We start from the raw sequence: 16,175 nt of genomic DNA, 5'->3' as shown, positions 1-16,175 counted from the left end.
AGTTTCACTTTGAGTCACACTGCATTAAGAAGATCCACTACCTTGCATCCTCTTCTTCCTGAAGAGGCCTACAAAGTCAGACCAGCACTTAGTGTAACAGATCTAGAGAGCCCAGCTTGACTCTACCAGCTGAGCAATATAGGTGGATACAGAAGTCACCTTTCATGTGTTCTAACAAATGAGTAACTCCAAAAAAATAGTTGTAATATTTTAATAATGTAAGTTCTTGCCACTACTCAGAGCTATAAAATGTTCAGCTATCACCTGCACTATCACGTACACACTGAGCTATGTAACGGGAATTACATTCAGCCAATGTCTGCTAAATAAAGGTTTGTGCATTTTAGTTCAATGATGTAGCTACAAAGAAAATGAAGCCTCAAGACACTAGAACCTTCTGAGATGCAAAGTTTTGAGTCCTTGACTTTGCATTCAATGTCTAAATTCTAATACATTATTATTATATCTGCCTTAAGATTGATATAGGAAATTTTTTTTCTAGTTAGTGTTGTTTCTTCTAGGAGCTTAAAAAAGGTAACTAAGGAAGAATTAAATGTAGTCAAAGATATATTATGGTAAACATGTATGTACATACATGGGTATTTGTCACACTTGTCAGAATCTTCTTCCTTTGAGAGGTGCAAACATTAGCTGTCTGAGATCCATCCTGTTTCAAACTTACCCTGTGCTTCCTGTGTACTGTGAGGCTCCCAGTCTTGCTGTCTTTCAATGGGGCAGCCACTGCTCAGTTGCTGCCATTCAGAAATATGAACCCAGTATCACCAGAACTTTTGATTTTTCAAGAGAAACCAAGATTCCAGATTTGTAGGTGATATCTTCCATTTTTCAGATAAAACAAAGGAACCAGAACCACATCCACTGATCGGATTTACCTGGGGAGGAGGGGTGCTCTCTCCTTTGATCTTCTCATCTGGAAGAGATGGACCAAAAGCCTCTCCAGCAATAATCTGTAAATATCACTTTTTACCTTTTCTCTATAAAACTCTAACTTTTCTGATATTAAGATAAAATTCTTTCATTGAGAAAAATTTAAGAGTAGCAGATTACAAACAAAAAAAATTAAATCCTCCAAACAGATTGCCACTTCTGCCTTCTAGTATATGCTTTCCCAGCCTTTGTGTAACCAAGCATTTCATTCTACTTTTATTTTATTCTTTCCACAAATCTGAATCATACTATTTTAAATTTATTTTCAGTTAACCATATCCATGACTGTTTCTCTCTACATAGTTATTTGTCTAGATACAATTTTTAATTACTACATAGTATTTTATTTTAAATATAAATTACTGTAATTCACTGGCCAATTCCTATTGCTGGAAATTTTATCTGTCCAATTTCTTTGCTATTCTGACCATTGCTATGGCATATATCTTTGTGTTCATTTCTGTTAATGTCTTTAGGCACATTCTTAGAAATGCTATTTTGGGGTCAGAATGTAGAAATATTTTTAATGTTTTTGGCTTGCATTAGTACCCTTTAAAGTTGGATAGATTGGATTCAAATCACTTTTACCTTTACAAGCAAAGGAACCTTAGGCGAGTTACCCTGTAAACTCCAGGACTTTCAATTATAAAATGGGAATAATATGACAGGGCAAGTTGTGCCACTTTATACTCCCCTTAGCAGTGTGTAAGAGAACAATTGACCTGGCATTCTTGCTAATTTTCACCTTTTCCAATGGAATAAATGAAGATGGTATTTAATTATTTTTATTACAAATAATGTAGATTTTCAGATACTGGTTTAAAATTTTGTTCAAGAGTTACCTATTCCTATTTTTTTCTATTGGTATATTAATTTTTTAGTTGGTTTTATGGATTATAGAGTTGACCCTTGAACAACATGTGTTGGAACCTCTCAGGTCCACTTACATGCAGATTTTCTTCTGCCTCTGCCACCCCTGAGACAGTAAGACCAACTCTCCTCTTCCTCCTCCTCCTCCTCAGCCTACTCACTGCAAGATGACGAGTATGAAGATCTTTATGATGATCCATTTCCATGTAATAAATAGTAAATGTTTTCTCTTTCTTGTTATTTGCTTAATAACATTTTCTTTTCTCTAACTCATTTTATTGTAACAGTACTGTATATAATATATATAACATACAAAATATGTGTTAATTGTCTATGTTATCAGTTAAGATTCTGATCAATAGTAGGCTATTAGTAGTTAAGTTGGGGGGTAGTCAAAAGTTATATGCAAATTTTCAACTGCATAGCAGAGTCAGCCTCCCAACCCCTGTGTCGTTCAAGGGTCCACTGTGATATATATGTGTACACATGCATTTTTCCTTTTTAGCCAAATCTATCAATATTTTATTTTTGTTATGTAATCTTACATTATTTTAAACTCTTTTTAATTTTTCATATTTACATATTTAACTTATCTGAGGAATTTATTGTGTAGGTATTATGAGGCATTATCCTAACAAAATATATTGACTAATCCCTTCTTTGTCACCAATTTTAAAGATCTTTTCACTGGCTGGGCGTGGTGGCTCATGCCTGTAATCCCAGCACTTTGGGAGGCCAAGGTGGGCAGATCACAAGGTCAGGAGATCGAGACCATCCTGGCTAACACAGTGAAACTCCGTCTCTACTAAAAACACAAAAAAATTAGCCGGGCGTGGTGGTGGGCACCCATAGTCCCAGCTACTCGGGAGGCTGAGGCAGGAGAATGGCATGACCCCGGGAGGCGGAGCTTGCAGTGAGCTGAGATTGTGCCACTGCACTCCAGCCTGGGCAACAGAGTGAGACTGTCAAAAAAAAAAAAAAAAAAAAAAAAAAGGATATTTTCAGTACTTCCATATGAATATTTCTGTTTCTAAGTTTCTATTCTGTTTCAATATCTGTTCTCTTTTCCTCCAGTACCATGCTGTTAATAGCATAACATTTTTTAACATCTGGAAGTGCAAGTCCTTTTGTCAAGCATTTTTCATTCTTTTTACCTATTTATTCTTCCACATGAAAACTAGCCTCATAGTAAGTAAAACATATAACCACGTATGTATATTAATTGGAATTTATAAATTAATTCTGAGGGAAATGACATCTTCAAACTATCAAGACTTCTCAGTCACACATCCAGCTTTTGATAAAATTCAATAGCACAGTTCACAGTTACCATCTCTGGCAGGACTGTAATCTGTGTTGCTGAACCATAAGCTTTGGCTGTCAACGAGGCAGAAGAAGGGATAAACCATAAGTTTGACTCAAAGGCCAAAACACCAGGGTGTTTGTGACTCAAAAGTTCCAAAGTTCTGGGACTCTGGCTCATTGCTATTTTTGTTCATTAATTTAACTAAACCTCTCAGATAAGTGGCTCTTTAGTTTCTTTGAAAATGTAAGAATTGGCCAGGCTAGTGGCTCACACCTGTAATCCCAGCACTTTGGGGGGCCAAGGCAGGTGGATCACAAGCTCAGCAGTTCGAGACCAACCTGGCCAACATGGTGAAACCCCATTTCCACTAAATATACAAAAATTAGCCTGGCATGGTGGCACGTGCCTGTAATCCCAGCTACTCAGGAGGCTGAGGCAAAAGAATGGCTTGAATCCGGGAGGTGGAGGTTGCAATGAGCCGAGATCGTGCCACTGCACTCCAGCCTGGATGACAGAGCGAGACTCCATCTCAAAAAAATAGAAAAAGAAAAAAATGTAAACGTATGAAATTTAAGTTACTATGACTGTGCTCACCACTTTTTCCTTCAAATTTATTGGAGGTGTTGTGAATTACAGACGACTCTGATAAGTCTTGCTAGATAAAAAGAACCAATGGAGACACTAATTTTTATAAAAGTAAGATTTTAATAACTTAAGCCATAGGAAATTACTGATCTTGAATTCTTGTATGTACAAAAACGGCTGTTTCAGCACAATTCTCAATTGCAAAAATGTGGAACCAACCCCAAACCCCATCAATCAACAAGTGGATAAAGAAACTGCGGTATATATACGATAGAATACTACTCAACCATAAAAAGGAATGAATTAATGGCATTCGCAGTGACCTGGATGAGATTGGAGACTATTATTCTAAATGAAGTAACTCAGGAATGGAAAACCAAATATCATATGTTCTCATTCATAAGTGGGAGCTAAGCTATGAGGATGAAAAGTCATAGGAATGACACAATGGACTTTGAGGACTCGGGAAAAAGTGGGGAAAAGGGTAAGGGATAAAAGACTACAAATTGGGTGCAGTAATGTGTGCTCCAGTGATGTGTGCACCAAAATCTCACAAATCACCACTAAGGAACTTATGTAGATAACCAAACACCACTTGTTCCCCAATAACCTATGAAAATAAAAATTAAAAAAAAATCCCTACAATTAAAAAAAAATGGCTGTTTCATATCGTTTAGCATAACGTATAGAGACAGCCCCTTTTGGTGTGTTTCACCTGCTTGCTGTCTGCTAGCTTTGTAGATGTCACTCCCTTTCAGACCATGATGTATGAAAAAAAATTAATAGTTTTGTTCCTTAAATGCTTAAAAGATTAATATAAATATCTATGTTTCCTAAAACGAAGGAAAACTGGTGCACATATGGATGTTTAGTAAAGGCTAAGCCCTTCCATCTCATACACAATTTGCTTCAAGAAAGAATGCTTTTCTGTCATTTATTTGACTCAGCTGCCTAAATAATCTTTCCAAAGCATGGAACATACTCTCAGTTCAATGACTCTCCCAAGCTTAAGCATATCTATAAACTCTTAACATTCTAAGCCTTTCTGCGATCTTCAGACCCTGTCTCATAAACTCTTAACATTCTAAGCCTTTCTGCGATCTTCAGACCCTGTCTCCTGTGGTTGCCTACCATGTGGTTCCTATTCCAAGCAGCACGGAGGTTCCAAAACATGACTCGTTTATTTCTGGTTTTTTTACTTTGAGTTCATTATATTGATCCTGCTTTCTCCAGCTTCTTTGCTATCTAAACTATATCCGTTATTTAGATTCCAAATCAAGATCCATTCGCTTCCAGGACACTGTGGGAAAATCCAGCCCCAGAGTGCTTTCTAAAGCATCCACCATGATTGGCTGTATATCATATTCTGCTTATCTATGTATCTTGTCTTCTTAGTAAGGCTTCTAACTTCTTTAGTGTATCATCATCCACCCCACTTTGGGCTATCTATCTAGGCAGTAAACATCTTGGTGACTAACATCTGCAAATTATTTGAGTTGAATATTTCAGTTTTTATTTCATGTGGTCTGGTGATGGTTGGAAGAATATCATCAGGTCATAGTGGATGAGATGTTATGTTCCATTGGAACACCATGCTGCTATTGAGACACCTGAGTATAAACAGGTCCCCGGAGAGCCTCCGACAGCCTGCGCACTGAGAGAATGGGGTGGAGCCACGGAAGTTCACACGGTTTGCAGCGAGGAGGAACTGGCCCTTCTTATTCTGGTGTGGGAACTTGGAATTCAATCTGTGAGGCGAGAAGCATATACTAGCAGGACTCTCGCTCTGCTGAGAGCCACTGTTTCCCCTTTCTTTCCTTTTTGCCCAATAAATTCCATTCTTCTGACCCTTCAAAGTGTCTGTGAGCCTAGTATTTCATGGCAGTGTGACAAGAACCCAGCTCTTAGCTGAACTAAAGAGAGAGTCCTACAACACTATCACCGCCCATGGTAGCGAGGCTGCTACCCAAGAGAATTGCCCAGACATTGTTTCATGTGACAGCCACATCCTTATTTTTTGTACCTCAATTTTCCTTCTTTTTTACACGCCAGGCCTGGAACTGATTTGTGATAAATTGTTTGTCCCTTCAAGTTCAGCCACGGTAGGAGATACTTTTTCTCAGGGCAGAATGAGGTATTGATCCAGGAGAGGGCATATGCTGCCAGCAAAACTTTTAGGAATCTTTTGTTGTCTCAGTTTTTGGACTTCAGAGGAATAAAGCGAAAAATGCAAATAGAAAGAAAGATGACAAAATGTTTTCATATTTTCTTAAAAAGTGCTCTTTTGTGGTTGAATGTTTTGTATGTTTTATATGATGTTTTATATGTTAGATTGTCCCTTGAAGATTATAAATCACGTTCACAGCAGGTGACCCTATTATCTTCCTTTGTAGTTTTAACAAATTTATTAAATACAGCTTGCCCATATTTAGGCTGCTTTAGCTGAAGTCTTACCTCTTCTTGGCTTTAGTTAAATGAAGCCCTTTAATATTTAATACAAATTTATTTTCTTGATTTATAATTCAATCAAATAATGAGAATGGTTTGTCAGGAGAATTCATACATAATGTATTATTAATTCTTCTTAAAAATGATTCCACTATTCAACTATTTAGAGATAATGCTTGCCTTCACATTTTGAAATATTTTCGTAAGTTTCTGAAGCTCAGAATAAAGCTACCAGATATATCTTTTCTCATTTGATATATAGTTTATGCCTTCATGGTGTAGAAGATCATAAATAATATATCCATTATTTATGTGAGAAGAAGTTGTAAAGTTACTACTCAAAGATGTTACATTGTCTAGCCAGTGATATTGTTTTATTAACTCTCCAGAAAAGCTACTAGGCAAAAACTATATGTTTTTTTATTTTATTATGTTTGTATGATGTTATAATTTAACCTGTTTTGTTTTTCCCAGAAGTAGAATTGTGGTAAAAAATCTGCAAATTTAAAAATACGTGATCATTTCCAAGTACTCATTTTATTTTCAAATTTCCTTTTATCCATCGATGACTACAAGGCAGTATCTTCTGCTCTGCTTACCTTTTTATCTTCGAGTTTAGAGAATTCTTTTATTTTTTCTCTATTTTCTATTTTTTCCCTAAGTCCTAATCTTCGCAAGGAAGCCAGAAGTGTGATAGAAAGGTGTGATTTTTAATTTACACCAGAGTCTCACAAATAATGACTTTTCACACCCTGCTATTGCTGCTTAGCCTAGGGGAGGGGTTTTGTGGCTACTGTTTGTCATAGCAAATTAAATCCACTGCTGAAATTCAGAAAGATGTTCTTCTATATTTAACCCTTGTTTTCAATTTTTCAGGTTGGTGTTTGTGAATACTTATGATTATGGGGCTTAATACTTTGAAGTCTACTTGTTTTCTAGGAAATGATTCTTGAAGACTATCTTTCCAGCTTGTCACATATGCAAGATAAACATGTTTCCCCTTTTCCACTATTCTAACTATGATGTTGGTAATTGTAACTTCTTTAAATATACAAAAATGAAAAATACAACAATAGTTCCATTTAAAACTTCCATCAATAAAATTTAAATTCACGACTAATAACCATTTTAATCTTTCCTTATGATTCCATTTCTCCAAGAGTAGCTTTTTCCTTGGTCTTTACAGAATAGTCAGTATCTTAATTTGCAAGTAAATCTATATCATTTAGATTAAGATTTGAAATTGCCAAGTAAAGATAAAAGTTTAAAACGTTTTAAATTTATTTCAATCCCCCCCTCCACCCCACCCCGTCTCCATCAGAGGTCCTTTGGATTGAATTACAAATCAAGGAATAAGCTTCCTTAGGGAAATAGTTTTAAGTTTTCTAAGTGGTTGCAGACAAGTGGCATACAAAAATAAATGAAATAGTTAAAGAATATATCTTGCAAACTTTGCCTACGCTTCTTTCACGATAATTATTAACATAAATAATTACTTTCCAATTTTGAATCTGCCCAATTAAGTAAAAAGTTTTCAGTCAGTGTGGTAGTTTATCCTAGTTATCTTACCAATCATAACAGTGTCCAAAAAAGTCCTAGAACTCAGAGGGGTATGTAAGAATAGTATTGGAAGGAAGGACAGAAACATTCAGATTCTCCAGAGAAATTTGGGTCCTACTTCCTCTTCTTGCTAACGGAAAACAATGAGAAGCAGCAAGTTACAATCTCCTTCTCCTAGCTAGGAGAAGCAAGGGATTAACCAGTCTACTAAGGGGTTAACCAGTTTACTAACTATCTCTGTCAGGCTTTTATCTGATCCTTCCTCCCTTCCTCTCCTGCCCACCCCTTCTGTAAATGTCAACCACTTCCTGAGGAGCCTGGTAGTGGTGAATTTCACACCTTTCTTTTCTTTGTGAAGAAACCTGGGTGTTAATGGTACAGGATTGGGTACCATTGTATGTCCCTGGCTGTCTGTTAGTAAAGCTTAGAGATGCCTGTGGAAAAAAAGTAGGAGAAGGTGAAGAAATTTGAGAAATGGGATGCTAGGAAATAGGTTTAAATCAGGTCTTATTTTTAAAGTGAGTGTGTGTTTTGTTAGCAATTTTTAAATGCACATTGTAAAAATAGTAATTTTAAAAAAGCTTAACATTGAGAAGATAAAGGAGTCTAGCAAAGGAAGGGGCTGACTGTTAAAAAAAAAAATTAAGGCACAATCAGAAAGAAAATCTGGAGAATTCTCTGACCTTTTGCTCTACAGGTGTATTTACAGGAGACAGCAATGGAAACCTGGTCAGTTGAGCAGGTCTGCAGTTGGTTGGTGGAGAAAAATTTAGGAGAGCTAGTTCATAGATTTCAAGGTGAGTTGTTTATGCTTTCCAAAAATTTTAATTGAGCAGCCTAGATATTCTGGTGTCCTCTGTTACTGAAAATTACTTTTGTTGCCAAATGTCTGTGTGCATGTAAATGTGGATGTGGGGTTGCTGCAGTAGAGAACTTTTCATTTCTTTATGGACTGTAGCAGAGTTTCCACTTGAAAGTAACATCCACAAGAGAATATAATATTTTAAGAACTCAAATAAAAAAGTCTTACGGGTCACTTAAAATACATATTTGATATATGCATTTAATATTGCTTTTGTTCTTAAGTAATACAGTATGTATTTTGTGTAGTGTTGGGTTTATAAAGTTGAATACCGGCTAGGAGCTATTACGAAGAATAATTTCCTAAGTTTTTTTTCCTTATAAAAACAATACCAGTTAGAGAGAATTAGAATGAGAAGGGTGTTAATGTGGAAATAATAAGTTTTTATTGTGATTCCATGTTCTGGTACTTTCTTAGGAGCAGGCATTGATTTGGAATTATGCAACATTGGAGTTTTATCTTTGTCAAAAATATGGATAAATTTATAATGTCAGGGGACAAGTTTAGATGATCCTTTTATCACTAGAGGTAATTTTGCCTCTTCAGAATGCCTGTGTTTTGCCGGAAAGTCATGTAGAAACTAATTTTTTTTTCTTTTTCCCAGAGGAAGAAGTAAGTGGGGCCGCTCTTCTTGCACTTAATGATCGGATGGTTCAGCAACTGGTAAAGAAAATTGGGCACCAGGCTGTTCTGATGGATTTAATTAAAAAATACAAGCAGAACACTCAAGGACTGAAGTCCCCAGAAAACCCCAAAGAGGCAGCCCTGGTCATGCAAACAGAAGCAGCTCGAGAGTGAGTATGTTCATAAATGGCCTTATTTTTTTTTTCCCAAGCTTTCCCAATGATGGCTAGAGCGTGACGTTTGGGTTTAAAGCCCTTGGAAAACTGTGACCATTTTCAGCTAGATTGTATGTACGGTATTTCTAATATTTGAGCAAAGGACACTGTAAAATTTTAAGAATCAAGAAACGTTTTTATTCACCATTTTTAAAACATGGATTCCAATCATTAGGGATGTCCTATTAGCAAGGAGTTTCTATATAAAATGCTGTGGAACAAGCAGGTGAAATAGGTATGTATCACAAGGGGAAAGGGGATCCTGAAGCTCTGGTTTTAAAATCAGGGTTTGGGAAAGGCATCTTGATTGCTTCTTTGCTTTTCCCAAAACTATTTATGTATTAATCTATTTATTTATTTTCCTAGGATTTCTTAGAGTAATGAATTTATACTCTTCTCTAGATGCCTTTACGATGTAATTTGCTAAACACGTTATTGTCACATGAGTATTCTAATTTTTTAAGAGTGTCCTTATAGTAATGAACACTATGAAACACCCCAAAAAATTATGTAGAAACATTAGTGGTGGCAGATAAAAGCTCTGAAGTTTGGGGACGGTTTTATTTGTTTGTTTTTTAATCACTGACTTCTGCAATGAAAAGAAATGATAACAGGATTTATAAGATTAAAAATTTCATTTTACACATCCATCTATGCCCTGGGATCATTTCAGCCATTCTGATTTGATTTTTCCATTTTCAAGATTTTTTTGAAGGGTTTCTAATATTAAATAAATTTTAATGATTTTGATGATTGATACAATCTATTCTATGTTTTTACTTTAATTTTTTGAGATTAGAGTGGTAATAATAGAGATTTCTCTTTCTCCTTGATAAATAATATAATGGTAGAGACCTGACATAAGCAAGTTTATTCCTAGAATATTTGAATATTTGGGACATGGAGGGGAATAGGTAGCCTTGAAGGGATGGTATAGAGCTGGAATGGAAATTCTACTAATTGATTTTTTTTTTTTTTAAGCTTTTTGTTTTTTTTAGAGATGGGTCTCAGTCTGACCCCCAGGCTGGAGTGCTGTGGCAGGATCATAGCTCACTGCAGCTTTGAATTCCTGGGCTCAAGCAATCCTCCTGCTTCCGCCTCCCAAGTAGTTGGGATTACAGGCACTCAACACCATGACTGGCTAATTTATTTTTATGTTTATTTTTATTTTTTAAACAAATGGTGGTTTCACTGTGTTGCCCAGGCTGGTCTCCAACTCCTGGCCTCAAGCCATCCTCCCACGTCAGCCTCCTAAAGCGCTGGGATTACAGGCAAGAGCTGCTTCGCTCGGCCCCTAACCAATTTATTTGAAGGATTTCTAAACACTGTTTTGGCATATCTATGTAAAAAAGGACGCTCTTGAACATGTAACTTTTGATGAAGTTCCCATTGCAAGCTTTTACTCCTTCCCAGCAAAGGAAGGGTAGGAACCTGAAAGAGAGATCAAAGTAATTTCCTTGCATTTTGGGATGAGTAGGACTTTTGAGCTGGAAGTTCCCTTCCATTGAGTGGAATCTTGAATTTGCCTTAGGCACAGCTTAGTAGAAAATAGGCAGTCTTGTTTCCACTGCAAATCAGTTTATAATGTTCTCAAGTAAAAGAGAACTGGCTGGACTGCCAGGAAACCTGGGCTTCCTTCCTGGTTCTACTACTGACTTGGATTGATTATATTAAATGTTGGCATTCTTGTTTCTTCATCCGTACATTGTGAAAAGTAATATGGTACTTACCTCCTCTTTAATTCACACTGATGTTAGGAGTATCACAGTCTTTGAGCAAATCTGTCCTTTTTCTCCTAGACTAAAATAGTCCTGTGTTAAGTATGAAACTTTGTTAACTGGATTAACTAGTTTCAAACATGGCCAAGACTGGGACCACTGTTTGGGGATTTATGAGTGGGGACTTTGCACTGTACCCATAAGCAGCTGACTCACCTTAGGGATTTGTTTATCTTGTATTTAGATTAAATTATTCTGGTGCAGAATTACAATTGCATGTGAGAAGAGAATACTTATTGCTTTATATTTGATTAAAATTCATGTTGGTTGTATTTGCTTATTGTCAAATATATTTATTATATGTTGTCACTTGACAATCATCAAGTGAGAATGATAGTAGAAAGAGGCATGAGAATATGCTGTTTAATTAAACCCCCTTAGAGAGTGTTTAAAAAAGATAGGAAACTTGGTATACAGAAGAACCCTGAAGCTAGCTATCAAGACACCTGATTTTAACCCCCTGTTATAATATTAGCCCCTCATCTAGCCTTGGAGATTTGTCTGACCCCTTTTAGTTTTAGCTTCTTCAACTGTAAAATGAAGTAGGTAGAATAAGTGATACTTTAGGTCCGTTCTAAAGAGTCAGTGATGGCATTCTAGATCTGAGACAGCAGATAGGTTTCCATTTGAGTACAGATTCCCTTTAATGGCTAGTGATTGCCTGTGTGAACCCAAAAGTCTCTGAGACAGGTCTCAATCAATTTAGAAAGTTTATTTTGCCAAGGTTAAGGATCCGTCTATGACACAGCTTCAGGAGTTCCTGATGACATGTGCCCAATGTAGTCAGGTACAGCTTGCTTTATACATTTTAGGGAGACATAAGACATCAATCAGTGTAAGATTTACATTGGTTTGAACTGAAGGGGCAGGACAACTCAAAGCTGGGGCTTCCAGGTCACAGGTAGATTTAAAATTTTTCTGATTGGCAGCTCAGCGTGGTGGGTTATGCCTGTAATGCCAGCACTTTGGGAGGCCAAGGCGGGCAGATCACTCGAGGTCAGGAGTTTGAGACCAGCCTGACCAACATGGTGAAACCCCATCTCTACCAAAAATACAAAAATTAGCCAGGCCTGGTGGCGGGTGCCTGTAATCCCAGCTACTCGGGAGGCTAAGGCAGGAGAATTGCTTGAACCTGGGAGGCAGAGGTTGCAGTGAGCCAAGATCATACCACTGCACTCCAGCCTAGGTGACAGAGTGAGACTGTCTCAGAAAAAAAAAAAAAAAAAAAAAATTCTGATTGGCAATTGATTGAAAGAATTATTATCAATAGAAAGGAATGTCTGGGTTATGATAAGGGGTTGTGGCGACTAAGGTTTTCTCATGCAGATGAAGCCTCCAGGTAGCAGGCTTCAGAGAGAATAGATCATAAATGTTTCTCTTTTTTGTTTGAGATGGAGTCTTGCTTTGTCACTCAGGCTGGAATACAGTGGTGCTGTCTCGGCTCACTGCAACCTCTGCCTCCCAGGTTCAAGCAATTCTCCTGCCTCAGCCTCCTGAGTAGCTGGGACTATAGGCACATGCCACCATGCCCAGCTAATTTTTTGTATTTTTAGTAGAGACAGGGTTTCACCATATTAGCCAGGATGGTCTTAATCTCCTGACTGCGTGATCCACCTGCCTCGGCCTCCCAAAGTGCTGGGATTACAGGTGTGAGCTACCATGCCTTGCCCATAAATGTTTCTTATTAGACTTAAGGTCTGTGTTGATGTTAATGCTGGTCACCTTTTCCTCAATTCTAAAAGGGAGGAGGGTATAATGAGGCATGTTCAATCTTCCCTTCCCATCATGGCCTGAATTAGTTTTTCAGGTTAATTTTGGAATGCCTTTAGCTGAGAGGAGGGGTCCATTCAAATGGTTGGGGGCCTTAGAATTTTATTTTTGGTTTATACCTGACTTTTTTTTTTTTTTTTTGATGGAGTTTCACTCTTGTCGCCCAGGCTGGAGTGCAATGGCATGATCTCAGCTCACTGCAACCTCTGCCTCCCAGGTTCAAGTGATTCTCCTGCCTCAGTCTCCCGAGTAGCTGAGATTACAGGCACCTGCCACCATGTCCAGCTCATTTTTGTGTTTTCAGTAGAGACAGGGTTTTGTCATGTTGGCCAGGCTGGCCTCAAACTCCTGACCTCAGGTGATCCACCCGCCTCGGCCTCCCAAAATGCTGGGTTTACAGATGTTGAGCCACCACACCCAGCTTGGCATGTTATTTTGAAAAGGATGTGTAGGCCACATCTGGGCAGGATATTTAGCATCCTGTTGATACCTCAGCAAATGATGGGGATATGAAATAGGTAGACATATTTGCAGTTGCTTTTTGTTGTTGTTCTTGTTGAAACTGGTAGAAAAATCATTGGTCAGGAAGGTGCAAAACTGAGTTCAAATCCTGGCACTGCTACTGAGTAGCTCACCAGGAGTTGCTTTGCCTTCTAGGCTTCAGTTGCATTACTTGGAAAATAAGGGAGGTAGCAGAGTATGTTTCTAAGATCCTGAGGTTTCACAGATAATAAAATATCTCCCAAAATGGCAGAGAGTAGAGTAGGGATCTGGCAGAGTTTACTATTTAATTTTGCCAAACAAGAATATTAGCTAAAAAAGATACATTCTATGATCACCATCATTTCATAAAGGAAGGTATTGTCTTAATGCCATTTAAAAATAGGATAGACTGGTGAAAACAGCATTATGAACAGGCATCAGTCTGCCTCCTGGCACATAGGAACCACTGAATTAGATGACGCCAGAGGGGCCTTCTTTCCATTCTCTTAGTCATGAGTCTAATGTGGAACTGGGAAGTGGACACAGACCATGATGTTTACTCTTGGCTGGTGCTGCCCTCAGAGCTGCGGTGAGATCAATGGTCATATCACCTCTTGAATAGTGCCTGACCCACCTCTTCTTTCTTAGTTACAGGGATGAAGAGTCCTCCAGTCCAGCCAGGCATGGGGAGCAGATGCCATCTTTCTATCCAGCTGAAAACCTTGATAATGGACTAATTGACCAAAGAGTATTGAAACAGAGGTGGGGGTACCAACTTTAAGACAGTTTAAAGCCAAATAACATTCTTCTCTATTTCTTTTTGATAAGGTTTCATATGTTTAGATGTATTTCTAATTTGAAACTTTTTGTTTTCCTGGAAGGGAATATATTTTTATCCAGCGATAAAGATACTTGGTAAAAGATGAAGATTAAATTTTCTGGTTTTTGTATTGGAAAAGTGAAGTTTTAGAATGATAGTATACATCTTTCAAGTATACATTTTTAAGGAAAAAGAGGATTTCTCTGTCATAAAATCTTCAAGGTGATTGGCAGCAGTCACAAAGATGGAATTTATTCAATGAATAATGTTCTATAGAATATCCCTTGGTGGAGTTTTTGTTTTGAATTTTGTAGTTGTTGCTTTAAGTTGACTCTCCCGATAGAGGCAGGTAAGCATTTGCTTTATATTCCAGTTATTTTGGTAAACATTTTCTCTATGTTCCTACACTGGGTTTTACGTAGTGTATATTTCAATATGTGGATTACAACTAAACAAAGGAAAAACTGTAGACTTAGAGAACCACACGTAGGATTTGGTGCTGAGATGGTCATAGGTAAGATATGATACGGAGGTCATGGCATCCCCTAGAATAGCGGTTCCCAACCTTTTTGACACCAGGGACTGATTTCATGGAAGACAATTTTTCCAAGGACAGGGGTCAGAGGGATGGATTTAGGATGAGTCAAGCACATTCCATTTATTGCACACTTTATTTCTATTATTATATTCTAATATATAATAAAATAATTATACAACTCACCATAATGTAGAATCAGTGAGGGCCCTGAGCTTATTTTTCTGCAACTAGACAGTCCCATCTGGGGGTGATGGAAGACAGTGACAGATCATCAGGCATTAGATTCTCATAAGGAGTGCTCAACCTAGATCCTTCACATGCACAGTTCACAGTAGGGTTTGCGCTCCTATGAGAATCTAATGCTGCCACTGATCTCTCAGGAGGCGGAGCTCAGGTGGTAATGCCAGTGATGGGGTGTGGCTATAAATATAGATGAAGCTTTGCTCGCTCACCCGCTGCTCACCTCCTGCTGTGTGGCTTGTTTCCTAACAGGCCATAAACCAGTCTGTGTCCTGAGGGTTAAGAACCCCTGTCCTACAGCATTTCACGGCCATCCCACCCAGGCAATCCGTGCATCCATAACTCATATTACATATTGTCTCCAGTCACTAACAAGCAAATGCAATGCCTTAAACGTAGTTCATTGAAAAGAGAGACTGTCACCTTGCACACAAAGAATAATCGGGTAATAGCCAAGCAAGGATGTGGTCCTTCAGTTTTCACAACCCCTTTACACTATCAGCTCATTTTGCCCACAGAGCAGTACTGCAAGGTGGGCATTATTCTCTCCTTTTTGTAAATGAGTACAACCAAGATTTAGAGCAGTCAAAGGATTTCTAGCTATTTTTTCCAAGTGGACTGTTGTTGCCTCAGCACAGGACCTAGCCACCCTCAGCGTGAGAGCTCAGGGGACTGAGGGCAACAGCCTTGGATTCAGGCCTGCAAGGCCCCAGCAGCCCTATGAGTGCAGAGAAGAGCAGCACCTTTGATGAGGAGCTCCTGCAAATGGGCTTTGGCTCTGGGCTCTCCTCTCTGCTCTTTTTCCCTCTCTTCAACCTTGGACCCCACCTCTAGCCCCACAGCCTCAGTGCCTCAAGATCTCCCAGTGTTAGGGCCCACGGACTCTTGTTTGGGGTGGCAACCAAGAAGGTGGAAGGCTATGTCGTAGGTGCAAAATCCATTGCCTTGGTCTTCCTGGATTGAACTATGATTCAGAAAGTGGAAATTCATTTGTAAGGTGGCTTCTTTCCCCTCCTTCCTGCTCATGGGTGCTGGTTGATTCCTAGAGCTTTCCCGTGACTGGCTCCAGGTGCATGTAGTAAACCATGAGCTCTCAACTACCCCTTCCAACACGAAGCTGCTAAATGC

The 16,175-nt window shown here is 38.3% G+C and overlaps 1 protein-coding gene across 3 annotated transcripts in view; it reads left to right on the top strand.

The window, feature by feature from the left end:
- Positions 1 to 712: 712 nt before the first annotated feature.
- Positions 713 to 16,175, top strand: part of SAMD3 (sterile alpha motif domain containing 3) — a 78,510-nt gene continuing 63,047 nt past the window's right edge. The window contains exons 1-4 of one of the 3 annotated variants that reach the window (XM_016956301.4): positions 713 to 970; positions 8,415 to 8,514; positions 9,184 to 9,373; positions 14,098 to 14,211. In XM_016956301.4, coding sequence (XP_016811790.1) covers positions 8,436 to 8,514; positions 9,184 to 9,373; positions 14,098 to 14,211 — 383 coding nt within the window. In that variant the 5' untranslated portion in view covers positions 713 to 970; positions 8,415 to 8,435. Of the gene's footprint in view, positions 971 to 8,087; positions 8,236 to 8,414; positions 8,515 to 9,183; positions 9,374 to 14,097; positions 14,212 to 16,175 lie in introns of those variants that run through there. The other 2 variants (XM_009451985.4, XM_009451984.4) reach the window with 2 other exon arrangements.

The sequence above is a fragment of the Pan troglodytes genome, chromosome 5 (genome assembly GCF_028858775.2).
Source record: "Pan troglodytes isolate AG18354 chromosome 5, NHGRI_mPanTro3-v2.0_pri, whole genome shotgun sequence".
NCBI classification, from domain to species: Eukaryota; Metazoa; Chordata; class Mammalia; order Primates; family Hominidae; genus Pan; species Pan troglodytes.
This window is presented reverse-complemented; position numbering and strand designations above follow the sequence as displayed.